Below are 27,838 nucleotides of genomic sequence, written 5' to 3' on the forward strand. Positions count from 1 at the left end.
ACAATTGTAGGCATGCACGACGTAGGGAATGGCACTGCTCAAGGTACGCAAGGTTTGCTTAATGTTTGACTCCTACTTTTCTACCAGCAACATACAAATGTAGATCCAAGCAAGTGCCACAGAGCTGCTACCTCGGTTTCTATCTGTATCTGCTCTCTGTTTCCCAACAAATCTCAAGGTACACAGCCTCCTCTTTCTTACCTTTTTCTGCTCTGGTTACCGGCCATCCTGTTTGTCCGCTGCATCCTCCTGTATCCTCCTTCATGTCCCTCTGTCATCCAGCACGCCAAGGACCGGGTCATCCTCTCTGCCTCCTGCAGGGGTAACAGATGTCCCTTATGTTAAGAGCTCAAAATGTCCTTTACAGAAGAGGTGCTCTGCTAAAAAAGCTTGGAAAAAGCAGGAGGTTGTAATTCTGAACTTTGCTTGGAAAAAACAAAAAAGGGATGGAGAGACATTTAGGAGATGGACCTCTCTGCAAGACCCCTGCTCTCCCACCGACAGGACAACCTCCTGGTTTCACTGTCACGAGATGGGAAGATACGTAGCAACAAAACAAAGTCCAGAATCATCAGGTAAGCCCTGAGATAAGTTTGTGTGATTAATTCCTTCTCTAATGAGTTAATTAATTCATTACGTCATGAAATTTTAAAGAGCTGTCATTGCAAACTACTAAAAAGGTTCCGGATGCACTAAAAGTAACAAATGAAACAAAACCACAGTCATTATTAAAATAATACAATCAGTGTTAGAATCCCTGGAGCCACAGCCAATGTAGTTGTGACTCTGGTTCGTCTCGATGCATGCATGATGCTTCAACTCCATCCTGTAGGCGGTAGCTCTGGGAGCACAGCTGCGTAAAAAGGTTAGCAGTGGCTCTTCCGCCACGGTGGTTCAAGAGAAGCGTTTTCCTAGACCCGGTGGCTTTGACCGGTGTTTCTTTGGAGCAACATGCTGCTATCATGGTGGGTTCTGCAGAGGCATCAGGTTGGCCACGGCAGACCCTAGGCGAGAAGCAGCCTTGACCTGATCCAGCAGGTACTTCGTATACATCCCTGTATGCACCTGCCATCCAGGTGCGCACTTCAGAGCTTCCACCTCAGGATGAGCCTTAGAATAACTAACCCCAACCTGGTGCCCTATAAATTTTTTTATTTCATCTTTCCCTTCTGGCCTGGGCTCTTAGGAATTGTAGTGCCAAACAGATGGAAGGCAGGCGGTTTGGAGAAATGAGCTCCATCGCATCCTGTGAAGTTATCATTATTAGGCCCATATCGCAGTAAAGAGAATGAAATCAGAGAAGGAACGGCTTGCTGGAGCCAGTTTGTCACGCCTGTTCAGATTCCAGGATCTGCTGCTCCGAGGTTAACCGGCATTCTTCTTTCTCATGTTAGAACCGGAGCCATGATTTGGAAGACATGATTTACAAAACCCTGAGAAAGGGATCGCTCGGAGACAGTTGAAAGGATGGCTGAGTCTAGCTCTGAACTACGCTGCTTTACCTCCACAGTTCACTTGTAAGTCTTTTCTATGTTATATCTCTAATGAGCGGAGGATTAGAGGGAAAGCATATAAAATGTGTATTTGAAATTTCTCCCAAAACATGGCTTTGAACACAGTTTGAGGAGCCAAGCTTGAGCCGAGCACCAGCTGAAAGGTGAAATGCAGCTGTTTCAAAGGTCAAAGTCCCCAGGAGGTGAGAATCAGGTCCAGTTGTGGTGGAATTCTCAAAGGCTGGATCCTCCAAAAAAAATCCCTTGCCTTGGAAAATTGGGTGAGAAACAAACACCACCTGTCCAGGGAACTGGACAGCTTCTTGCAACTAAGCCAGTGGAGCTGGAAAAAAAGCTTAGAGAGGTTCGCTCCCCCTTCTCCCACCTTTTCTGGGAGAATTAAATCCCTTTTTGTACCCCTTGCTATCCAAGTGGGTAGCTCAATTCTTTTTTTAAAAAAACCCTCTGGTTTATGAATGTGGGATATTGTGCTTCTCTATCCATGATTCAAAAAGCCAGGAAGTGGCGCTATATTGCTGCATGATATTGTGCTCACGTTGCCAGCAGGAAAAAAGAGATGCCAAGCTTTACCTAGCCAAGGGGCAGCTTGGAAGTTGAGGACGGCCCTGGCCGCCATCCAGAGGGTCTATTACAGGATCCCCTCTTCTGCTCGCGACCCTTCACAGACAGACACCACGGAAGGGACCATCTCAGATGCTCACTCTTTCTAGCAGTTTAACAGCTCCTCACCCAAACCCAGAACAAGGGTCAGGGCTGTTTGTCCACCAGTGTGAATGGTACAGTGGGGTCTTGACTTGAGAACTAAATCCGTATTGGAAGGCGGTTCTCAAGTCAAAAAGTCTGTAGGTCAAGTCTCCATTGACCTACAGTGCATTGAAAACCGATTAATCCCGTAACAGGCCATTTTTGTTCCATTTTGGTTTTTTTCTGGTCTGTAAATCAATTCTCAGGCTGCAAGTCAAACCTAAATTTTGCGGCCAGAGAAGTCTGTAACTCAAAAAGTCTGTAAGTCAAGCCGTCTGTAAGTCAAGGGTCCACTGTAGTTTCAAAGTTATAATCTTTTTTTTCTGTTTGGGTTCCCCTTCGCTTTTGAGTTGCCTTATGGCAGGCTGAATGGTGCAGTCACACCGTATATCCGTTCCTGCCCTCTGGTGTCGCAAGAATCAGGAGCATAAGAAGGGAATCCCTCCTTCCCCAACACTTCCGACTCCTACCGATGCTTGATCACAACAAACTCCCATCCTCTCCCTTTGCTTCTCCTTTTAAGTAATTACACCGCTGAAGCTAAAAAAAAAATTAACAGGCTTCAGATTCAAATGCATACCCTTCTGAGTCATTCTTAATTGCCTCTAAGGGGAAAAATATTTTCTACTTCTAAATTAAAAGCAAAACGCATGATGGCCTTATGTGCCGATTCAGCACCTGCATCAGCTGCATCTTTTAAATTAAGGGCAACCGCCTGGCTGGCAGAGAGGGTGCACAGCCACCGGTTGCTGAAACGTTTCAAACAACACACTCTGCTTCCAGAATATCCTGCCCAGGCCTGCCCTAGGCCATCAACAGAGACCAGAATTTGTAAGCAAGAAACATTCTCTTTAACACACACACACACACATGCACGCACACATGGTAAAAGCATCAGATAAAGGCAATTTTTACAAAACTCAAGCCACAATCCTAGTGGTCAGGAAATTAAAAGGGAAACAGAAAGCAGGATATGGGCCCACTCAATCCTATGCTTGATGAAGAACCTACAAGTTTTCTACTTATTTTTTTTAAAGAAACCGGCCCATCTATGCTACATGGACACCATATTTTCTCATGCTGCTATGTCAATCCCAATGTCTCCCTGTTACTTCCTTGGTTGCAGGAGGGCACTTGTAAATCTGTTCTTTCAGAGATCAGAGATAAGCCTGCTTGATTGATTACAGCTGTGGAATAGCCCCGGGCAGTCAACTAATCTGGGGCTTGTGAATGACTGCTTCCACTGGAGATGACTGCAAGCAAGCAGGAGGAGGGAAAGGATCTAGTTAACAAGGGAAGGAAGGGAAAGAAGATGCAAGAGAAGGAAGGGAAAGAAGATGCAAGAGACCGAGGGCTTCATCAAGCTTATTTAAATGTATGTAGAAAATGTATGGATGGAGGGAGAGAGGGTGGGTGGATGTGTGTGTGTGTGTGTGTGTGTGTGTGAGAGAGAGAGAGAGAGAGACTGACTCAAAACTATGAAAAAAAAGGAAGAGGCAAGACTTGAATTAAGGTGGGAAAAAAGCGTGGCTTCATCAAGCTTGCTTAAATATATGGAGAAAAATCAAGGGGTAATGTTGGCTTATATAAATTTCTTTTGGGGGGGGGTTAAAGGTAAAAAAGTTCCCTGACTCCTGGCCTAGAAATCTGATGATCCTGCAATTTTGTGCTTCGTGGGTCAGGTGGTCGAGCCTGCAGGTGGGTGAGGAAAAGGTGGCCACGAGCAGGAGGGCTGGAATGTGTCTCTTCTTGGTTTTCAGCCTACAAACGACGTCACCATCCCATTCTGGGCCTTCTCCTGACCTCATAAGCACTTTGTGATGATGATGATGATGATGATGATGATGATGATGATGATGATGATGATGATGATGATGCCCTGGGAAGGAGGGCAGCTCCTTGGGCCCTCCTCCCAGGTGCATCCCCGTCAAGGCCTTTGCAAGGCAGGTGGCGCTCCCAGGATGGATCACGATGGAGCCCCGGGGTCCAGAAAATATCCCTGAGAAACCCTTTCCTTCGTGACCAGAGCGATGTCGAGGGGAAACGGAACCAGCAGCCCCGCCTGTGCCAAAAGCACACTGGACTCTCAACGGGCCACTGCGGGAAGCCGGGGGGGGTGCTGAGGGAGGGTGAAGGGGGACGCGGCAAGGCGGGACGAAGGCCTCCACAGGGCAGTGACGAGACCCCTGGCTGGAGGGGCTCATTGCTGCATGACAACCGCCCCCCCCTTGCCACTCCCCAAGCCCTTCAACCTGGAGGGCCTCTGGCACAAACGATCGCTTATTAAACCTGTTGGGATGGTCAAAGTTGCCGTTGACTCCCTTAACGAGGAGCGGGGTTTCCCTCATGAGGCAGCGTGCCAACCAAATGAGTTAAAATGGTAATAAATTGAAGCGAGATAGGCTGCGGTAAAGGTCATCTCGGCCTCTCTCGGGCATCCCAAGACAGGCTTGAGATCACCTTTACTGCAACCTTTGGTCCTCCTCGTTCAACTATCCCACCACCGTTTTAATTCCCTGGGGGGGGGGGAGGGAGAGAAAGAAATGATGCCGTTCCTAACCCTTCTCTTTTTTTCACCTGCAGCTGTCAGGCCAGAGGGAGGCTTCCTGCGGGGACTGGCTTTCTAGCTGAGCAGGGAGAAAACATCAGAACCTCGGAAGGTGCACCCTGGGCCGGATCAGGCCCCTTGGGTCCAGCTCCCTGTCTCTCACCAGGGGCCCCACCAGATGCCTCGGGGAGGCCCCCCCCTCCAAGAGAGCCCACATTTTCCTGCCAGCCTTCACATCCAGGGAGAGAAAAGGTGCAACGGAGAAGCAAGTCCCCCGACAAGCAAACTCGCCCGGAACAGCCTTTCCCTTGGAACGGTTCCCGCGCGGCTGAAACAGGCTGTCCTGTGCTGGCCCTGGCGTGCCAGCCAAAGGTTAATGGAAGGGAGCAATTAAATCAGCTAAAAGTGGGTGACCATCTATCTCTCCATGGCCCAGATGCCAACATCCTGGAGGAGCCAGGAGTTGCAAAGGGCAGCAGGCCCATCCCACTCCCCCCCCCCCCGAGGGCACCATCCATCTTGTGGGAAGGGAGCCCGGCTTCCCTCCTCGGCTTCATGGCTGGCTCGTTGAGCCCATGGGAGCTGCTGCAAAACCACAACAACCTAGAAAGGGGAGCAGCCCAAACAAACATGTATAACTTTGAAACTGGACTTTGGACCAGACCGCGTGCTCTTGCAATGTGCCGTATTTGGGGCAACGGGTTTTTAACTCATGATTTTTTTTTTTAAGTAAAGCTGTTTTAAACCACCACCACCCCATGCAGAAACAAGGGGCCCTTAATGTCCCCAGATTAAAAACTGAAAATAACCAATCTTGCTTATCTTAAAAGATAATGTTTGGCCCCAGCCCTTTTTTATTTGGAAAGAATCCAGGCTGCGGGAGTGGAAATATTGATCCTCCAAAAAGACCTTTCCAAAAGAAAAAAAAATAACCGCTTTGCTATAAGTCTGAGAGTCTGTGGAGCAGGCTTGCAGGTACGATGGTTACAGAAACCATCATAAGACAGGTTTTCTTCTTTTTCTTTTTTAAAGCTTGCTTTAAAGAAAGAAACTGAGCAACAGTCTTCCAGGGAATTCGCAGATAGTTTTGCAAGGCATATTCAAACTATTTCTGCATTATAAAAGCACAGAGCAGTTCCCTCAGGATTTCTGAGCCCAGGCTCCTGAATCAAGAGTTTCAAAGAAGAAATCAGCCAAAGGGTGGATAAGGCAATCTGAATTTAACTGGCAATCTGCCAGTTAAGACCCAATTAGCTAACTCTGGGGAGCAGAGCTTTCAAATTCCTTCCTGGCCAAACAGGCATCCATACTGGCAAAGGAATCATATGTCTGGTTGTAAAAAATATTTTAAAACAATCTTTAAAAATAATACAGAACAAATATTCAGAAGTTCACTTGTTTAAGCTGCAAAATTACTGTGTTTTTGGTTTGTTTGTTTTTTTGGCTTTGTGGCTGGACTAACATACTGTACTTTCAACTATTCTTTATCATTATACAATTGTCTGGTGAATTAAGAGAAAAACTTTAATTTATTGAAGTTTCTTCCATCAATTTTCATTCTTCTTTCCTGTTAAATTAGTCCAGCCTTCCTATATGTTCTGCACACAGACTGAACACATGATGGAGATAAAATCTTGTGTCACCTGTTTCTAACAGTAGCTTCCTGATGACAATACAAGTTATGCATCAAGATAAATAAATAAATAAATAAGATTCGGTAGATATTTCCTGTTCTCTTCTATGAGCTTTTAAAAACAAGAAGCTTTTGATGTGTAGTTTGCATTTTAATCAATCAACCAGTCCTTCTATGTGTGTGTACTTTGCTCCACAAAGACAGGGCCTTAATTTTGCTCAGAGACGTTTTTGCACAAATAGCAGAAACTTCAACAGGAAAAATACTTACTGTGACACTGGAGGCAGGAAATCTGATATGATAAGAAATACCAAGGAGGTAGTCTTAAAGAGAACTAGTAATTTAGCAAGGTTTGTTTACCTCCCTAGTTCTTATGACCAAGAGGGCCTGGGGATATTAAGGAAAGCATAGTGGAATGTTGCGTCAAGTAAGAGGGTGAATCTTGGATTATTAGAATTTATCAGAAAAGGGCAATGTTGCGGGGGAGGGGAATACGAAGAGAAAATAAAAAAGGGGCTGGGACTAACCATTCTCTTTCAAGGTAAGCAACTTTGGTCTTTTCAATGTATTTGATCTGTTTTAAAATCTGCAGACAGAAAAGGTCCTTGATACCTGCATGGGGGGTGTAAAACAGTTTTATTTTTGAATAATCATAACTCAAAAACCATCACCTGTACTGCACAAGAAAAGTCTGCCTGCTCTATCCGTGCTAAATTTAGTGCCGATACAAAGTGCAGTTACAACTTTTTTGTTTGGAGTGCCCCTAGTTTTTATTTTTATTTTATTTTATTTTAAATTGCCTTATGGAATGCTGAATTGGGCTGTTGCACAAAAACACTCTCATGCAGCAATAAAAAATAGAACCAATGAAAATCTGAAAAGAGCATATGGACTTATTGTGGAAAACCCAATATTTGGCGGTGAAATGAGATGAAAATCAAAATTCCTACACAGATTCAGTTGTTCTAAAGCAGTGGTGTCCAACCTTGGCCCTCCAGATGTTCTTAGACTACAGCTCCCAGAAGCCTTCACCACCACCTCTGCTGGCCAGGATTTCTGGGAGTTGAAGTCCAAGAACATCTGGAGGGCCAAGGGTGGACACCACTGTTCTAAAGCATGTCAGCACATTGAGGCAGAATGGCTTGTCCTGCCATCCCTCGGTTGCTTTGCTCATGCCAGGTTGACATGTCCAACAAGGAGGGGTTCCTGCCTGTATACAGCTCGGGTCCACACAGGAAAACGTATTGGGGACACACACAAAAAAACAGCTTAATAACATGATTGTTTTTCTTTTCTTCAATATTTTCTCTTGCCTTTCTAGAAGAATGTGGCACCTTTATTAGACCACTAAAAATCAAACAATTAATGCAAGCTTCTATGGAGGAAAAATCCCTTCATCATTAAAGCCTGCATTGTTTTATTTTTAGTGGTCTAATACAGATATCTCTTACCTTTGTGTGTGTCTGTGTGTCTGTCTGTGTGTGTGTGTACACAGCAAGCTTCTATGGAGTAAAAATCCCTTCATCATTAATGCCTGCATTAATTGTTTTATTTTTAGTAGTTTAATACAGGCATCTCTTACCTCTCTCTCTCTCTCTCTGTGTGTGTGTGTCTGTGTCTGTGTCTGTGAGTGTGTGTGTAAGAAGAAAACCTTGTGTTCTCCAAACTCCCCACAGCTGGCACAGCAACATGGAAGAGGCCAAGGCTAGCAAATCAAATAGCCCATGGACTCCTCCTTGTTAATGGGAGATCTGAACACTGCCCCAGGAAATTAGGGTTTAAGCTTTAAAGAAACAAGCAGCTGGAGACTAATGAACTCACAGGACCATTCCGCTTAAGTGAATTGGAAAAAGCTATTTGTAGCTGGGAAAAAATGTCATGCAGGCTGCAGGTCTGCATGACATTCGCATGGAACAAATACAACACTGTAGGAAAAAAAGTGACTCCTTAAGAATGGTTTGAGAGTTGCCTTAACGCTTTCAGGATTACAAAAATGTGGAGAAAGGAACGTGCGGCGGCTACTTTGAAACTGGATAAAGAACGCACAGGCCCAAAAAACGTCAGGCCATAATCTAACCAAGGATTATATGTAAACTAATTTAAGGAATAGCAATCCTTTTGCAAAATGTTGTTGTTGTTAATTTGGGAGGACAGCGCAACTGATGGGAGGACTCAAAAGAATGCTCTCCCTCAGGGCAGCAGACTGCTTTAACATCTACCCCAAGGATCCCCTCAAGGCACCAAAAGTTATAATTTTGCTGGTAATTCCAAACATGCTGCAGTCTTCAGAGGATAGAGCACCTTAATAGAGTCATTAGAAAAATAAGTTATGACAGAAGCCAACTTAAATCCAACCCTGCAAACACTTTAACATATGCCTTTCATTTCAGAGGAAGACTTGGGAACTCCAGGTTACCTGGAAGAATGTCCAGTTAAGATTCTTATTTTATCCCTCAACACATACTGTAGGTGTTTAGACCTATGAGAAAAGTGTCACTTCAGACCTATCTGACCAGTAAGAAACACAGCAAAACACAAGAAACGACACCCTTGGCCTTCTGCCACTCTGTTGGCGAAGGCACCAGCTCCATATCGTAGACGTTCAGTCCAGGCAGAACTCCGTGGAAGCTGTGGAACCATGACGGGATCCCTGAGGCCAGCCCAAAGGGATAAAAACCTAGCCGGCATTGCACCCAGAGCCGTACAACGAGAGGCAGCAGCTAATAGCCACATCAAATGACCATACCCTCTTCAGTCACCATCCGGTCACCCCACGTTAAAGTCAAGGAGAAGTATTTTTCTGATCTTCTTATAAGAGAGTCTCAAGAGCCAAGTTTGGGGGAAAGGGACGACCCACCACTTAGAATGAATGGGACCCCAGGAAAGCCTCTCTGCCCCCCACCCACGTCCCGGGAGGCTCCAGGGAGAGCGGAGGAGTCCCCTGGAAGACCTTTAATCAGCCGGCAGAACTAAACTGGGCCTTCTCCATTACGGAATGGACTGCCATCAGAAATTCGCCCGCCCCCTTCTCTGGTCTCACTTTGAAGAGACATTTGGAAACTTTCTTATTTAGGCAGGTTTTTCAAACCATTCAAACTTAGTAGCTGCTGAGTATAACATAGTCACTAGCCGTCGGCCGTGCCTATTTTTAATGGCTGTAATTTTGAATTATATTTATTTCATTTCATTTCATTGTAGTTGTATTTTGGGTTATTTTCATTTTGTTTGTTTTATTATTTTGGTGTATTATGATTACCGGCTTTATTCTCTGTTGTACATGGCCTAGAGTGTTCTCACATCAGATGAACAGTAAGTAAGTAAGTAAGTAAGTAAGTAAGTAAGTAAGTAAGTAAGTAAGTAAGTAAGTAAGTAAGTAAGTAAGTAAGTAAGTGGACTCTAAGAAAATGGGGCTTATGCACCAATAGACTTCTATGCAATCTCGGTGAACTCTGAGCCTCTCACCATGAATCATGGAAGATCTGATGTCAACTGCCCCCAATGGTGTTGGTGTTGCCGGTTCTTGGGTAAAAATTAGCTGAGTTATTTATTAACTGTACAGTCGTGCTTCCGACACAAACGAAGAGAAAGCACTGGCTGCAGAACACAATTCTATGTTCATATGCCTTCGTGGTTGGATGATCAGCACTGAAGAAATCATAGGACTCCATCTTCTCTGTCTTAGGATCTCTCTCCCCTTCTCATTACTGCATTTTTGTACAACTCCCATTCAAAATAAATATAATTATACAATATTCGCAAAATTAATTTCAACAGTACCTTCTTTCTTTGTAGTTCTCCGTTGAACCCTAATATTTCTGGAAACGGATCGAGAACTTTCAAAGAACATATTTGCTGGAAACCAAGTAGGAAGCAGGAGGGGGGAAGAAGTCAAGGGGAAAAGGGGCCAAACATCCAAAGGAGGGCTGTACAGCACACTCTGTGGTTGGGGTGGTTTGATTGCTGATGACCAGTTGGGGGAAGACCTGAAAGTTGCCAGGTGCAGGGAGACTTCCATGCAGGGGGAAAGGAGAGGAGAGGAGAGAAGCCCCCCTCTCACATCATGGGGTTGGAGATCTTCATGGCATTCCTAAAAAATGCACAGATATCAGACAAGTTCTAAAACGGGCCTCATCTTCCTTTTCATAAGGAACGCAAGGACAGAGTGGAATACAGTATCTGCAATGGATATTGGTGGAGGCATCGCCTGCAGTGAGGAAATAATGGATTAGGGAGATATCCACTGCCTAAGACGTTCAGACATGTCATCGAAGCGACCAACGTGAATTTGACCCAACTCCAGGAGGCAGTGGAAGATGGGAGGGCCTGGCGTGCTCTGGTCCGTGGAGTCACGAAGAGTCGGACACGACTTAACGACAAAAAGACGTTCAGACAAGTATGCCAGTTCCCCTTACCAAGTCAAACCCTTGGCCCTTTCCGACCGCCAAGAGACCAAGGGCTCTGGAGGTTCCCAAACCCGGAACAAGCAGATGCGCCAAAATACCCTTCTGCCCACAGATCTCTTCTCTTTCTAGGTAGAAAGACGGGCCCAATTCTACCCTGTGACCGCTTTGGCCCTCTTCCATAGTCTGCAGTCTTAGTACGGTTCCCTTCTCCCATGGCCTGATAATTAAACAGTCCTGAACTGCCTCATTGTTCTTAGTTTTACGCCTTGCCTTTTAATGATGCAAACCACCCTGGTATACTCATTGTTTTCGGCTTTAAAGATTGTCATTCAAGGATGTGAGCCACCTTGAGTCCTTTTCAAGGAGAAAGCGGGGTGATCATATTTTAAAATTAATAGATCTGAAAACAACAGCTTTTAGATCAAAATCAAAGCCCCAAATGGAGGGAGCCACTGCCTCATTCTTAAAACGATGACCCCCCCCCAACCTCCCCCAGTCATTACTGATGTTGTTAAAAGAGCGCGGGCAAGCCGATCCATTCAAAGGTGATTACCATTTCAATTAGGGAAGTGCTGTGCTCCATATTTTTTCACCAACTGTCTTGATCATGTCTCCACAAAGCACAGGGCCTCCATCACAATATTATACACAGCATTATTCTGAGAGAATGAAATGAATGCTGCAAACGGTATTTCTCATAGACTGGCTTAATTGCAGGGAGGAAAAACTGTTTTATAAGATTAATGTGGCAGGCTAAAATGTAGATGATAAAGGAAAAATCTGCGAAGAATGCTGAGCAGTGAAAACATTAAAAAATGAAGAGCTTTCCAAATGGAAAATGGCCAGGAATCAATTAGTTCCCTCCTTAACATAGATAACTTCGTTGCTGGCTTTGAAGGAGATGAATGAGACACTCTGGTGTAATCTGGTGGACCCCCCCCCCTCCAGGTACCAATTTATATGGGCTAAGCGTCAATCGATGTGCACAGTGAAGATTTACACTTGTTGGCAAAGAAATGGCGAGATTTTAGTCCCACCCCTTGGAAATGTTCTTCTCATTCTAGGGGACTAGAATGCTAAAGTAGGGAGCCAAGAGATAAAAGGAACAACAGGGAAGTTTGGCCTTGGAGTTCAGAACAAAGCAGGACAAAGGCTAATAGAGTTTTGTCAAGAGAATAAGCTGGTCATCACAAACACTCTTTTCCAACAACACAAGAGGCGACTCTATACATGGAAATCACCAGATGGGCAATATTGAAATCAGATTGATTATATTCTCTGCAGCCAAAGATGGAGAAGCTCTATACAGTCAGCAAAAACAAGACCTGGAGCTGACTGCGGTTCTGATCATCAGCTTCTCATAGCAAAATTCAAGCTTAGACTGAAGAGAGTAGGAAAAACCACTGGGCCACTCAGGTATAATCTAAACCAAATCCCTTATGAATACACAGTGGAAGTAAAGAACAGATTTAAGGAACTAGATTTGGTGGACAGAGTGCCTGAAGAACTTTGGATAGAGGCTCGTAACATTTTCCAGGAGGCAGCAACGAAAACCATCCCAAAGAAAAGGAAATGCAAGAAAGCAAAGTGGCTGTCCAACGAGGCCTTAGAAATAGCAGAGAGGAGAAGGGAAACAAAATGCAAGGGAGATAGGGAAAGTTACAGAAAATTGAATGCAGACTTCCAAAGAATAGCAAGGAGAGACAAGAGGGCCTTCTTAAATGAACAATGCAAAGAAATAGAGGAAGATAACAGAAAAGGAAAGACCAGAGATCTGTTCAGGAAAATTGGACATATTAGAGGAACATTTTGCGCAAAGATGAACATGATAAAAAACAAAAATGGGAGGGACCTAACAGAAGCAGAAGACGTCAAGAAGAGGTGGCAAGAATACACAGAGGAATTATATCAGAAAGATTTGGATATCCCGGACAACCCAGACAATGTAGTTGCTGACCTTGAGCCAGACATCCTGGAGAGTGAAGTCAAGTGGGCCTTAGAAAGCCTGGCTAACAACAAGGCCAGTGGAGGTGATGGCATTCCAGTTGAACTATTTAAAATCTTGAAAGATGATGCTGTTAAGGTGCTACATTCAATATGCCAGCAAGTTTGGAAAACCCAACAGTGGCCAGAGGATTGGAAAAGGCAGTGCCAAAGAATGCTCCAACTACCGAACAATTGCACTCATTTCGCACGCTAGCAAGGTTATGCTCAAAATCCTGCAAGGTAGGTTTCAGCAGTATGTGGACCGAGAACTCCCAGAAGTACAAGCTGGATTCCGAAGAGGCAGAGGAACTCGAGACCAAATTGCTAACCTGCGCTGGATTATGGAGAAAGCCAGAGAGTTCCAGAAAAATATCTACTTCTGCTTCATTGACTATGCGAAAGCCTTTGACTGTGTGGACCACAACAAACTATGGCAAGTTCTTAAAGAAATGGGAGTGCCTGACCACTTTATCTGTCTCCTGAGAAACCTATATGTGGGACAGGAAGCAACAGTTAGAACTGGTCATGGAACAACTGAGTGGTTCAAAATTGGGAAAGGAGTACGGCAAGGCTGTATATTGTCCCCCAGCTTATTTAACTTATATGCAGAATACATCATGCGGAAGGCTGGACTGGAAGAAACCCAAGCCGGAATTAGGATTGCCGGAAGAAATATCAACAACCTCCGATATGCAGATGATACCACTCTGATGGCAGAAAGTGAGGAGGAATTAAATAACCTCGTAATGAGGGTGAAAGAGGAGAGTGCAAAAAATGGTCTGAAACTCAACATCAAAAAAACTAAGATCATGGCCACTGGTCCCCTCACCTCCTGGGAAATAGAAGGGGAAGATATGGAGGCAGTGTCAAATTTTATCTTCCTGGGCTCCATGATCACTGCAGATGGAGACAGCAGCCCTGAAATTAAAAGACGCCTTCTTCTTGGGAGGAAAGCGATGACAAATCTTGACAGCATCTTGAAAAGCAGAGACATCACCTTGCCAACAAAAGTCCGAATAGTCAAAGCTATGGTTTTTCCTGTCGTGATGTATGGAAGTGAGAGCTGGACCATAAAGAAAGCAGACCGCCGAAGAATTGATGCCTTTGAATTGTGGTGCTGGAGGAGGCTCTTGAGAATCCCCTGGACTGCAAAGAGAACAAACCTATCAATTCTAAAGGAAATCAACCCTGAGTGCTCACTGGAAGGACAGATCCTGAAGCTGAGGCTCCAGTACTTTGGCCATCTCATGAGAAGAAAAGAGTCCTTGGAAAAAACCTTGATGTTAGGAAGGTGTGATGGCAAGAGGAGAAGGGGACGACCGAGGATGAGATGGCTGGACAGTGTCTGCGAAGCAACCAACATGAACCTGACACAACTCCGGGAGGCAGTAGAAGACAGGAGGGCCTGGCGTGCTCTGGTCCATGGGGTCACGAAGAGTCGGACACGACTAAACGACTAAACACACACACCTTGGAAATGCTTTGAGGGCCGTTCTGCCGACTGCAGTGACTCTTACCACTTTCTCCTTACCATGACATGGCTAGGACATTTACATCTACCTTTGCACGCCCAGTGAGTTACATTCAAGGTTAAACTGCCAAGGGTGCTTAAAGGAGTTCAAGTGGCCTAGGGGCCCATATTTTGGAGCACCTTGATCAGATCCAGAGCATCTTCTATCCTGATGTACAGGTTAGACGATGGTCTGCTTTGGATTCAATACCACTGTCCCAGAATCAGAGATCTGTAGAGCTGGAAGGGACTCCAATGGTCATCAAGCCCAACCGCCTGCCGGTGCAGGAAACCTAACGCATCCCCCATAGGTGCCTTAAAAAATCCCCAATGATGCAGAGTTCAGCCCAGCCCCGTACGAGTTGATTCCGTTGTCAAACCCCTCTCATAGTTAGGCAATTCTCCCTTATATTAGTCAAATCTCCTTCTTTGTACCTTGACTCCATTACTGAAAAAGAAAATGCCTGCTCTAGATTCCACAAAATCCCTTCAAACCCATGAAGAGAGCCATCCTACTGCCTCCTGGCTTCTTTTCTCCCGGCTAAACGTGCCATGTCCCCTCAGCCTTTCCTCATAGAAATTGGTTTCCTCATAGGTCTTTTTGGTTGCTCTCCTCTGGATGTGTCCCAGCTTCTCAAGGTCCTTCTCAAATTATGTTGACCAGAACAGGACAGAATACTCGAGGCAAGGTCTGACCGAAGCACAGTAGATATAGAACAGAACTTCTCAGATGAAAACACATCCTGTTTTTTTAAATCTAAGTTCCCTTTGGATCCTGAGTCAGTCGTCATCTGGTGCCACCTGCAGATTGAAGGAGCACCCCATCCACAAGTAGTTCCAAGCTGTTTATAAAGAGATGGAGCCATGCCAGGCCGAGGACTGAACCCTGTGGCATCAAACCTGTCAGGCCGTTTCAAGGAGCCAACGGTGAGCACTCTTTGGGTGCAGCCAGTCATCCACCAACAAGTCCACCTAACCACAGCCCACTTTTTACTGGCTTGGCTGCAAGAATTTCATAATGGACCTCTTGTCAAAAGGCATGCTGAAATCAAGATACAGTACATTTGTACATTCCCCTTAATCTACCAACCTTGTGATTCTAGAAAAAAAAATGAGGCAAGATTAGTCGGGCATGACTTGTTTTTAAGAAACCCTGGACTGACTTGTTTTTAAGAAGCCCATCCTGAGTCTTAGAAATCAGTGTCTGGCTGTAATTGATTGTTCCTGACATTGATGCCCATCTGACCGTTCAGGAGTTGCCCAGGTCTTCTTTCTTCTACTTTTTGAAGACAGGGACATTTGCTCACAGCATCAGCTTTTCTCCAGGAATTCTCAAAGATTGTTTATCTATTTATTTATTTGTTTATTTAAAATATTTTTACCCAGCTTTCTCCTTGAAAAGGACCCAAGGCGGCTTCCAACACTGAAAGACAATATTTGAAGTTGAAAACAAAGAGTATACAATGGCGATTAACATCACTAAAGGATAGCATTTGAAGCTAAGAACCATGAGTAAAGAGGTATCTCACAACATTAAATTACAATACTGGAGCTAAGAACAATAAATATACAAATATTTTTAGAAAATGCCACTCTGAGAAATGGAGAACACAAAAAATGGAAAACACAAGTAGCACTAGAGATCCAGTCAATGCAGTACTACATCACAATCCATCTAAAAATCACATAGACAGGTCGCTTAATTACTGAGGCAAGGCTTGCCTGATGAGAGAGGTTCCATATCCTCAGTCTTTTAATGGTGTTGCATTGGGTTCATCTGGGCCCGGAAACCTACATTCACTTAGGCTTGCTGGGAACTCCTGTCCCATTTTTGTTTCTGTCCAATGGGGACAGAAGCCCTCCCATTTCCATCTTTATTCCTTTTTTACATGGGGGGGGGGGCGCACTGTGTTCCGTTTGTCCAAAAACAAAGGCAAAGGAGGAATTCACCAGTTCTGCCCTCTTCCATACTGCATCTTAGTAATTCCCTATCCTGTCCATTCGGCAGATCTACCATTTCCTTGTTCTTTCTTTGGCTTTGAGCGAAGCTGGAAAACCACCATACAGATCTGATTGTCCTGATTTCAGAAGAACTGCAGGGTCAGGCCTGCTGAGTACTTGGGTGAAAAACCCCTGAGGAATACCAGGGATCTCAAGGCAACACAGGACCTGAAGCCCTGGGAAGTCATTTGCCAGTCAAAGACGGCGATCCTGAGCTAAGAAGACCAATGCTCTGACCTCAGCATAAGGCAGCCTTTCTGTGTCCCCATGCATGCTAAGGAAGGAGTAGTACACCAATGCAGGCGTTTGAACCAACAAAAACTGAATCTATCAAAATCCGATCAAGAACATGCCAACAAATCTGGAAAGCAAAACAAAGGCTCACCAACTGGAAACATTCAACCTAATTCCAGTTCCGAAGAAAGCAGAGGCCAAAGAGCGATGGTATCTATAGAACCATTGCGTAAATTCCCCGTGATGATGCTCAAGGTTTTAAAACAAAGCCATTTATAAAATAAGGGACAAGAAATGCCAGATGCTGATGTTGCATTCAAAAAAAGGGGAAAGCAAATATATGTTGGCTGATGGAGCACACCGGACAATTTCAGAAGAAAAGAGGTCCTTTTTATTGATTATAATAAAAGCTGTGTTGGTTATGGAAAATTATGGATCCTTCTGAAGCAACTGGATGTGCCGTAACATCTGATCATCCTGACGTACAGCCTGTATTTCTGGACAGAAAAATATTGCATAGGAACCTGGAATGTAAGATCTATGAACCTTGGTAAGCTGGATGTGATCAAACAGGAGATGGCAAGAATAAACATTGACATCCTGGGCGTCAGTGAACTAAAATGGACGGGAATGGGCGAATTCAATTCAGATGATTATCATATCTGCTATTGTGGGCAAGAATCCCATAGAAGGAATGGAGTAGCCTTCATAGTCAACAAAAGAGTGGGAAAAGCTGTAAGGGGATATAATCTCAAAAATGATAGAATGATGTCAATACGAATCCAAGGCAGACCTTTCAACATCAACATCTTTTGTTTGACCACATCCAGCTTACCTAGGTTCAGAGATCTTACAGGTTCCTATGCAGTATTTTTCTTTGCAGCATTAGACTTTCCTTTCACTTCCAGGCACGTCCATAGCTGAGCGTCCTTTCGGCTTTGGTCCAACCACTTCATTAGCTCTGGAGCTACCTGTACTTGTCCTCCGCTCTTCCTCAGTAGCATGTTGGACGCCTTCCGACCTGAGAGGCTCATCTTCCAGAGTCATATTTTTAGCCTTTTGTTTCTGTCCATGGGGTTTTCTTGGCAAAGATACTGGAGTGGCTTGCCAGTTCCTGCTCCAGGTGGATTGCGCTGAGTCAGAACTCTCCACTATGACGTGTCCGTCTTGGGTGTCCCTGCACGGCATAGCCCATAGCTTCTCTGAATGATTCAAGCCCCTTTGCCACCAAGCTAGGTCCATGGGTCAGGCGAGGTAGCCCGCGGCTCTCCATTGGTGTGATGGTCTTGCCTTTCCTCAGCCCCTCTCACCTTTGCATGTCCACATTGCTAGTGGACTCTGTAGTGCTGGAGGAGACTCTTGAGAGTTCCCTGGACTGCAAGGAGAACAAACCTATCCATTCTGAAGGAAATCAACCCTGAGCGCTCACTGGAAGGACAGATCCTGAAGCTGAGGCTCCAATACTTTGGCCATCTCATGAGAAGAGAAATCTCCCTAGAAAAGACCCTGATGTTGGGAAAGTGTGAAGGAAAGAGGAGAAGGGGACGACAGAGAACAAGATGGATGGACAGTGTCATTGAAGTGACCAACACGAATTTGAGCAAACTCCAGAAGGGGCAGTGGAAGACAGGAGGGCCTGGCATGCTCTGGTCCAGGGGGTCACAAAGAGTTGGTCACAACTTAACAATTAAACAAAGTGGACTCAAGAAAAGTAGCGCAAAACTAGGGAGGAGATGGGGATGAGCATGTACACCCCTACCTTGAGCTTGGGCCAAGAGATTCTGGGGATTACAAAGCTGCTGCCCCAGCCCGCCCCCTCCTGAGGGTCTCTCTGCTTCTCCTCTGCTCCCCCAGGCTTGACGCTAAAAGAGAACAGAGACCACTGATTCACATCCTGCCCAGCAACACCGTAGGAGCCCGAATGGCTCCTTCTCAGCCTTGCACCACCTGGACTTGGGAGGCCTGGGTTCGAATCCTCACTCGGCCATTGAAATTCACTGGGGGTGCAGAACTGGCAAAGCCACTCCTTCAATACTGCACTTTCCCTAAAAGCCCTGTTAGGGTCACTGCAAGTCAGTTACGACTTGACAGCACAGAACAACAACGAGGAGACTTTAATGGAAAAAAAAGTCTCAATCTATGATCCATCTCGCTCTCTCTGGAGGCAGGGAAACTGGCTGGGCTTTCAAATTCCTGGTTGGGGCAAGACAGCCTCTGCGGACAAGGATGACAAATTCAATTCATACCCTTCATGTCCCTAATGAAGATAAAACGCTTCTCCCTCAGCCTCAAGCAGGTTTTCCCACTCTTCTCCAGATGTTGTTTGACTACAATTCCCACCCTCCCCAAACACCATGGTTAATTTAAGGAGGATGGAATCTGGAGTGCGCCAACAACAAATCAAAAGGCGGCTGTGCGTAATTGCAGAGGGAGGGAGCCTTAATGCAGAAAAAGAAGTGGCTGATACGTTTTGGCTGCCTCCCAGTTTTACCGCCTTTAGATTGGCTGTAAAGCAAATTGCCCTGATGTGAATTTATTGTTCTGGCAGTCAAAAAGGCCACGATGCGAGGAGATGACTGCGCTTAACTACTCACCCTGATCAAATGAGAGATCGGTTGTATGTTCAGAATTAACTCTTCTTTAATGAGTTTTTAATTGCTAGGAGCTCAGGGCATTTGCCTCCACCTATCAAACCGTATTTATGATCTTGATTCTGTTCCAGAATGTATTTGTGATGGATCTTGGAGGCCGGGAACGTTCCTCTCTCCCACTCCCAGGTCACGCTTTTACCTGTCCTTTCTAGACGGAGCTGTTCGAGTCTCTGCTGTGATTTGTTCCTCTTGTCTCTCTAACGTTAGGATTCTTGTTGATCTTCTTAAAGATCAGATGTGCAGTCATGCTTCCATTCAGTTCAGAATAAGACTGATATTTGAATAGTTGCTCTTCATCCTTCCTATTCATTTCTTGTTATTGTTTGTTCTTACATCGTTATCAGGGGAGTCTTTCCCTCAGTCCTGCTACCTCCATAAGTATATTTGGCGAGAACACAGGAACACAGGGCAGGGCCTTCCCAGTGGCTGCTCCCAAAGACTCTGGAACTCCCTCCCACTGGAGGCCAGGCTGGCCCCGTCTTGGCTCTCCTTCTGCAAGCCGCTAAAAGACCTTTCTCTTCAGGCAGGCTTCCCCTGAGCAACTGGCTTCCTGAGTAGGCTTTTTTTAAATGGATGGCTGTATGTTACTGTATTGAATGTGTTTTGGTGTCACTTTTTTGGTGTGTTTTTTTTAGTACAGTATTCATCTGATCCTTTTTAGTATTTGTATACTCACTGTTTTTAGCTTTATTCCTGTCTTTTAATGATGTAAGCTGTTCTGGGTACTTTTAAAGCGAACAGCAGGATAAAAATATTTTAAATGCGTAATAATAAATAAATATTGTTATCACTAGCATGTAGAAAAACTGGCTAATTAAGAAAAGTATGTAAATAAATGAGTACATTATACAAAAGGTACAGCAAAACCTCATACGCACATTTCCATGCAAGAAGAAACAGTTTTTGATGCATCAATACCCTCAAAGAACGAGAGAGGAAAACAGGTGGGATTTAGAGAAATGCAATAAAATTGAGTCCCAGAATTCTGCATGTTTCAGGTTCCGTTGTGTTGTTGTGACCTGCAGATCAATTCATTAAATAAACACAGGGCGTTTGTGGCCATAACTCACCTATCGTGCAATGCACTCACGCTCCTTCCGCTGATAAATTGACTAATTTATCAATAGGTAACAGCTCTATTAGATAGAGGTGGAAACAATATTTTGTGAGATGTTACGGCCGTTTTCTGGGAGCTCAAGGCAGACCTCAAACGGGCCACCTATCGGTGCTGCCGAAAGCCGAGGAGCGAGGGGGCCAACACCAAAGAAGCCACGCCAAGCCTGGCCGGTAATATTCAGTCCTGCTGTCCAAGCAACCGTTCTCTGGACGATGAACTTTTCAGGTTCAAGAAAAGATCGGGCATGTTTATGGGCACTCTAGAGAAGCAGAAATTGGCCCGGACATCATTCATGGACTCAAGGAGTCTACATTACTCAGGCAGAACAACAAGAGTTTTCCGAGTCGAGAGGACTCGGAAGCGGTTTCCTTTTCCCCTCCTCCGGGGGTGCCCACGCCGCTTGGACCCCAAGGCTACCCAGGCTGGCTCTTCTTCTGGGAGGCACGGGGTGGTGGCGGCGGCAAGTGGTGGGAATGGAACGCCCAACCTCCAGCTCCGCAGCCAGAAACCTAACATACTGTACTGAGCTAGCTACCCAACCGGCAACTCAGGGATAACAGGTGGAGTCAGGCTTCCACGCTTTGTTTGTAGCAAATGACCCCACCAGTGGATATTCTGAATGAATGCAAATAGTCAAATATTCACTGATAAGGTACTTTGTTGCTCCTGCTGCTGGTTCAGGGTTAATTTTGTGTGTGTGTGTGTGTGTGTGTGTGTGTGTGTGTGTGTGTGTGTGTGTGTGTGTGTGTGTGTGTGTGTGTGTGTGTGTGTGTGTGTGTGTGTGTGTGTGTGTGTGTGTGTGTGTGTGTGTGTGCGCGCGTGCGCGCGCGCGCACATGAAGCTGACTATGGACCTCCACCTGGGGGGACCCATCTGGGTTTTGGATCCCCCCACCCTGAACTTGAGAGACAGGCGCCTTCCTCTTTCGCCCTTCCGTTTCTAATCCGTTTTTAATCAGATGCTGCTGGAATGAAAGATGATTATAGAGCAATTGGCTGAAAAGATGAAGCTATTTTATATCCTTGACACCGTGCAAAGCATTCAAAAAAGGAAGGAAGAAAAATGATACCTGTGAAACATGTTACAACAGTTGGGAGCCTAATTAACTGACGAGGAAACACACCAGTTGGCACATCCTGGGACTTCTTAGGGCACCTCTGTGCCCTCACATACTTGACATTTCGCAAGAGTCACAACACAACACTGAGGGTGGTCCTGAGTTCCCCCAGGGGTCTTCTTTTCACCCCTTGGAAAGGACTCCTGACACACCATGAACAACTTGTCATCAATACTCCCCCCTGAAGGAAAAGTAGGGATTTTGCATCACAACTGTAACTTAATGGAGGGTCGTTTCACTCCTTTGCCTGTAGCTTTAGCGAATTAATTATTTTTAGGGTCCTTTCACTCCTTCGCCTGTAGCTTCAACAACTTAATTATTTTTAAAGTTAGTATTACAGTCCATTCATGATCATGGCTAATGCATTTTCCTATGTGAAATGTCAGACTGTTGCCGGAAAGTGTTTCTAAACTTATTTTGCATGATGATTTCTCCCGGGTCCCCCAAGCCTGCAAATACCTGCTGTTACAGCTCCCCCTGTTCTGTATGTATGTTGCAAAAAACTCACTGAGCTACATGGGATGTACATGGCGTCCATGTATAATTGCAAATGCATGCACACAAGTTAACCTCTCTCTCTCCCTCTCCCTCTCCCTCTCTCTCTCTCTCTCTCTCTCTCTCTCTCTCTCTGTGTATGTGTGTGTGTGTGGTGGGAGCAGCAGCAGCAGGTGGCTGGCATAAAATACTTCTCTAAAAAAAAATCAAAAGCAAAAGCACAATGTAATGAAAAGCAAAAACGCTGTGAACATTATGGAACAGAGGGATGAAGTTTATCATTTAATAACTATGTTCTGTGGTTGTTATCCATCACAAAAGAACTGTGCTGTTGCAAGAAGATATTAGCTGCTCATTGTTTGCCCAGAGAAAACAGGTGATGAGCAGTGAATTATCTTCCCAAGGGGGACAAGAGAGAAAAGCTGAGGAGCAGCAAGAACTCATTTCGCAACCTTCTCCTTCTAACACCTGTCCAGAGGGCAGGATCTGACAAACACTTGTCTGGCTCCCTTGGCCGATCTTCCAGTTTTTATTCCAAAACCATAGACGATAATACACATGGGGAGAGGAAGCCCATGACTTCCCAGATGTTCCTGATTCACAGCTTTCATCTCGGTGCCCACTTGGCCACGGCTGGGAAATGAGGGCACATCGAATCCATCAGCACAGAATCCTAGAACCATGGAATTGGAAAGGGGCCTCCAAGACCACTGAGTGAGTCCAAACCCCCTGCTCAAGACAGGCATCCAAATCAAAGCAGATCCAACAGACGGTTGTCTTAATATTCTCGTGAAGGCCTCCCGTGTTGGAGCGCTTACCACCTCCCGAGATCATGGGTTCCATCATTGCTCTAACAGTAAAGAAGTTTTTTCCTGACATGCTCAGCCTAAATCTGGCATCCTTTAACCTGTTCCCATTGTTGCGTGTCCTGCACTCTGGGATGATGGAGGACAGATCCTGCTCCTCCCCTGTAGGACAGCTTTTCGAGGGCCATCCTATCTCCCCTTCATTGTCTGAGCACCCAAAGCAGAGATGGGCGATTCTGCCACATGTGACCTTGCTATGTCACAACTAGAGAAGGCCCATTAAATCAGTGGGGATTTTCTGAGGCAACTCCTCAGTCTCTTACATGGATCCTATAAGGATCAGTGTAGGAACCTGCTCCCAGATTTCAGCTATTCTTACCAGTTTATTTTATTTTATGTTAAATATTCTTATCCTACCTTTGCAGTTTGCATCATTAAAAAGACAACATTTACATTTTAAAAGCATAAAGAAAAGACGCTGATGTTGGGAAAGCCTGAAGGCAAGAGGAGAAGGGTAGGACAGAGGATGAGATGGCTGGACAGGGTCATCAAAACTACCAACATGAATTTGACCCAACTCTGGGAGGCAGTGGAGGACGGGGGGGGGGGCTGGCGTGATCTGGTCCAGGGGGTCATGAAGAGTTGGACATGACTTAATGACTAAACAACAACAAAATGCAAATATTAAAATAGGACTTAAAAGGTATTATATTAAACACAGTAAATAAAATCAATACTAAAAACACATTCAAACCTAACAGAGCACAACAATCCATTTAAAAACCCCTCTCAGACAACCCATCTCTCACCCAGCGCTAAACTGGAGGACCACCGGCTCATGTCCTGAACACCTGCCGGGTCCCCAAAGGCTTCATCCATACTCATATCTCTTTAGTAAGTTATATCCCAAACAAAAAACAAAGTAAAGTTAAGAATGCATGCATTTATGCTATTAAAATATTATTAAACATATTATGAAATGGATCAGGATAAGGTTTTAAAAACAAACCTCAAAACTATAGAGAGGAGGGGAAAGGGACTACGTGGCCCATCCAAACCAGCTGCGGCTCAGTCGCCAAATCCTACAGTTCGCTGAAAGCAGACCTAAGACCTAATGCCGCTAATTAAAACAGAGTTGGTGATGGACGTTAAATTGATCTTTGGGGAATTTAAAGCATCTCCTGAAACCTCAAAGGCACATTTCAAAGGTGCTTTCTGGGTCGGGTCATGGCAACTGGGCTTCCTTCTTATTAGGTTGAAATGTTTCACTACTCCTCTGAGTCGCTTCTTCAGTCTGAGGAGAGTTGATAGGAGACCCCCGGATAGATCCTCCAGGTTGGTTTCACTTCCCCCTGGTCCAAATAGGCTCCTCAGAAGGACAAAGGGCTGGGGGTGAGGGATAATCCCACTTCTGCAGTCCTTCTCCACCCATTGTCACGGGTTGTTAACCGTCATTAACGGTGGTCTTTCTGGTGTGTGTGGTTCTGATCTTTCTGGGGAGGGATGAAAGGGCAACATGATTCTATAGGAGACAGATCATATCTAAGGCCTTCACCGGACCTCTGAGGAGAGCCCTTAAGGCCTGTGGATATCCAAAATGGGCCTTCAACAAGGCCATGTCCCAAACCAGGAGGACAAGTGAACAGTCTGAGACTCAAAGCAGACGGAAGAACCTGGTCATTCCTTTTATAGCGGGTGTGTCCGAAAAGCTCAAAAGGGGGTTTGGTAAACAGCACGTATCCCTGCAGTGTGTTCCTTCAATTTAAGGACAAAGGACACTCCTTTGATGACCCGGACGGACTCATTTTGGACCGAGAAGAGAGGTGGTTTGAGAGAGAGGTCAGGGAGGCCATGCACGTGCCATGCACTCAACAGGGGTGGAGGTCTTAGAGACCATCTGTCTCCTGTTGACCAGGCTGCCCTTTCATCCCTCCACAGGGAGATCAGGATCTCACCCACTGTTAACAACCCATGGCTGAAAGGGTATTCCTCTTTGGGGTGGTGCTGACCGATCTGTCCGTCAAGCCTAATTCTGTCCAAAGCCTCGTCACACAAGAAATAGCCGCTCTGTACACAACATGATCAGAATAAAAACAGACACTGCTTTATGGGTACCAAAAACCCTGGCACCAGCATGGAGGGCAGACGCCTGCCTCCTGGCAACCAATGGGACAGACATGGGGGGGGGAAGCCCCATCTGCTGCCCATGCGCAGAACATGTGGGAGGGCCCTTGAGCTGGATGGTCCCACAGTCTCTCTGCTCCTCGTCCCACAAAGGGGGAGTCGTCCAGGGGGATCCTTCCCTCACGGGGGCCCTTCTGCCTCTCAACTTGTCAAAGCAGGCCACCATGTTTCAAACTATCCAACAAAGCTGTGCTGAGACCAGCACCCATCATCCTCCCTTGACAACATCTGGAGGGAGGGAGGGAGGGAGGGAGAAGCTCTGGGGGACCCGACGCCGTCTTGGCTCTATGTCCTCTCCAGGGTGGGAAGAGGTCCGTCTGCCCTGCCCAAGCCAGGTAGTCCAGGTAGCCAAAGCACAGGAGGAAGCCTGCACAAGCAGTGGTGGCTTCTGGGAAGAAGTGCCAGCCTTCAAAGGGCAGCCACTGTGGACCTGGCCACGGACCACTGATGCCAACAACGACACGGGCCTTCCGGTGGGACAGGCCTTCAGAGTTTATCTGAAACACCATCATTGCTCTCCCAGTACAACAGATCATTTCTAATTCTTAAAGCAAAGAATGTTTCCTGGTATCTGGTGCCTAAGAGAGGATTCCTCACAATCATCTATTTTGTTTTACCTTTTATCATGGGAAATCATGGGAAAGTGAAGTTGGAAGGGGCCTACAAGGCCATCAAGTCCAATCCTTCACTCATGGCAGAAATACAATCAAAGCATCTCCATCAAGTGATTTATTTAAAAATAAAAGTTCCTCTGCTATATGGTTGTGGGAGAAGGTTTCCCACCAAAGATGGACCATGACTTCCACAGGTTCAAGTCTGTGTTAGATAACAGGTTTCTGTGGACAACTTGCTAATAATCAATAAAATGACAAAACAGAATTCAATTTCACAGACTACGGTGAAGTCACAAAGATACTAAAATGTGCGGAAGCAGCACAACTGGAAAAATTAGACTGGCAAACAAAGAGTTCCTTAAGAGTACGAATTCGAGAGTCTGGTGCTTGAACATCTCCTTGCGCCCTACAGAACTTTATAGACCTCTAGGGAAAAATCTGAAGCCTGTGTTCACCACAGCCGGCATCTACCCTTGAAAAAAGGGTTAATTCCAGAATGAAACCAGACATGTCGAAATGCATCTGGGTGTCAAGGGATAAGTCTTTTCATTGTCGCAATAATCCCAGGCAACATCAGGTTGCCTATTTCTATGCGCTTAATTTATCTACATTGCTTCTATGTTCCATATGTGCCACCACTCCTCAAAGTTGTAGAAAACATCCTAAGTCCTACTGCTGTGAAAAAAAATGTAGGCACAAATGCCTGAAAATACTGTATATGAAAACTAAACTTAAGTTGCAGGCAAATACTTAAGTCTGATTTCAATCCAAAATACTAGAAATACCAATAAGAATATTTTAATCACGTTCTAAAAATGCAGGAGCCTATAGTCTAAAAAGCAGAGAATAACACTCAAAAACCCATCATTAAAAACTAACAAACATTATGGCTATAAGTAATCTTTACCCTTTAAGCATATTATGAGAGACACATGAAAAGATTCGAGGTGCTCACCCAGTGAAGGCCGTTTGGATCTTCAGAGAATCCGAGAATCAAGGAGTCGGAAGGTGCCTCCGAGACAGTTGAGCCCATAACCCCGTCCGAGGAAAGAATCCAAGTCAAAGCAGGTCCAATCTGAGCGTTCCCCAGTGCCGTCCTCCATCTGTTCTAACGTGCTGCTGCTGCGGTATAGGGCACCTTCCTGCTCTCTGAGGTCTTTGTTGTTGGCAGCTGGTGGGCAGTGGAATGTCCTCTTCTTGTATGTTTCTTTGCTTCCCTGTATTTATATTCTTCCCCGTGGTTTACATTTCCCTTCAAACGTAAACCACAGAATTTTGCTGGTGCAGTACGTTACTGATCCCTATACATTTTTTTCCAATGGAAATCTCTATTACTTTTGCCAAGGTGGCAAAATAGGACTCTTGTCCTCTATGAAGCTGGCAAGTTGCCCTCGTAGCACATAATAGTGATTGTTTTGCACTTGCAGGATCAGCCAGTTGCTTGGGTAGCATTTCACTCTGCGGGCACCATGCCATGGGCATAAAATGCTGGTGGGCTCATCGGGTCTGGAGCCCATTTTCTCCATTCACACTTTAGGAGGTATTCCCCCCCCTCCTTTGTTTTGTATTTCTTACCATTTGTTTGCACCTTCTGCTGTCAGACAAGAAAATCTTTTGCACAACCATGTTATAGTGCCCTGACCTTGCTTCCAGACTTAGCTAAAAAGCTGGCTGAATGCTTTGCTGTGACTTTTACACCTGTTCCAACCTCATGTTTAAAGCACAATGTACATTTTCAGGATTGCATTTTTTTCCGGTACTCACCTAAATTATTGTAGCACTGTATATGCACAAATCTTCACACCTTGACACGAGGACAAAAAATTTGCAAGCTCTGTGAGGTGAGAAAAGTCCAGTAAGCAATTAAGGAATTATCTTCTATGGAGGGTTATCGTTAACAGACGATTCGGCCCTAGTTAACTCTTTAAGTTGAGAAACTACAGAACATGATCAAACACATGCAACTGGACCACAGGCCATACCTGTGGACAATGGATATTGTAGTCTGTTCTGGGTGAAAGCAGAGAGTGGACAGAGAGGTAAAATAGGCATCTCCCTTTATGAGCCTGCTTAAGATCCTCAGGAGAGGCCTTCCTTTCAGTCCCACCACCTTCACAAGTGCATTTGGTGGGGGACACGAGAAATAAGCCTTCTCTGTGGCTGCTCCCAGAGACTCTGGAACTCCCTGACCCTGGAAGGCCGCCTGGCCCCTTCTTGGCTCTCCTTCCACAAGCAAGCAAAAGACCTTTCTCTTCGGGCAAGCTTTCCCTGATTGAAAGGC

The 27,838-nt window shown here is 45.4% G+C and overlaps 2 protein-coding genes across 2 annotated transcripts in view; both read right to left on the minus strand.

Moving 5' to 3' along the window:
• The window catches only part of LOC144583992 (uncharacterized), a 130,158-nt gene extending 102,771 nt beyond the window's left edge, over positions 1 to 27,387 (minus strand). Inside the window, exons 1-3 of the mRNA XM_078378908.1 lie at positions 27,322 to 27,387; positions 26,513 to 26,809; positions 202 to 314 (exon numbers count right to left, since the gene is read on the minus strand). Coding sequence (XP_078235034.1) covers positions 202 to 314; positions 26,513 to 26,590 — 191 coding nt within the window. The 5' untranslated portion in view covers positions 26,591 to 26,809; positions 27,322 to 27,387. The remainder of the gene's footprint in view (positions 1 to 201; positions 315 to 26,512; positions 26,810 to 27,321) is intronic.
• The window catches only part of LOC144583991 (uncharacterized), a 484,560-nt gene that overhangs the window by 427,326 nt on the left and 29,396 nt on the right, over positions 1 to 27,838 (minus strand). The gene's annotated exons all lie outside the window — the stretch shown is intronic.

This window comes from Pogona vitticeps, chromosome 7, assembly GCF_051106095.1.
Source record: "Pogona vitticeps strain Pit_001003342236 chromosome 7, PviZW2.1, whole genome shotgun sequence".
NCBI lineage: Eukaryota > Metazoa > Chordata > Lepidosauria > Squamata > Agamidae > Pogona > Pogona vitticeps.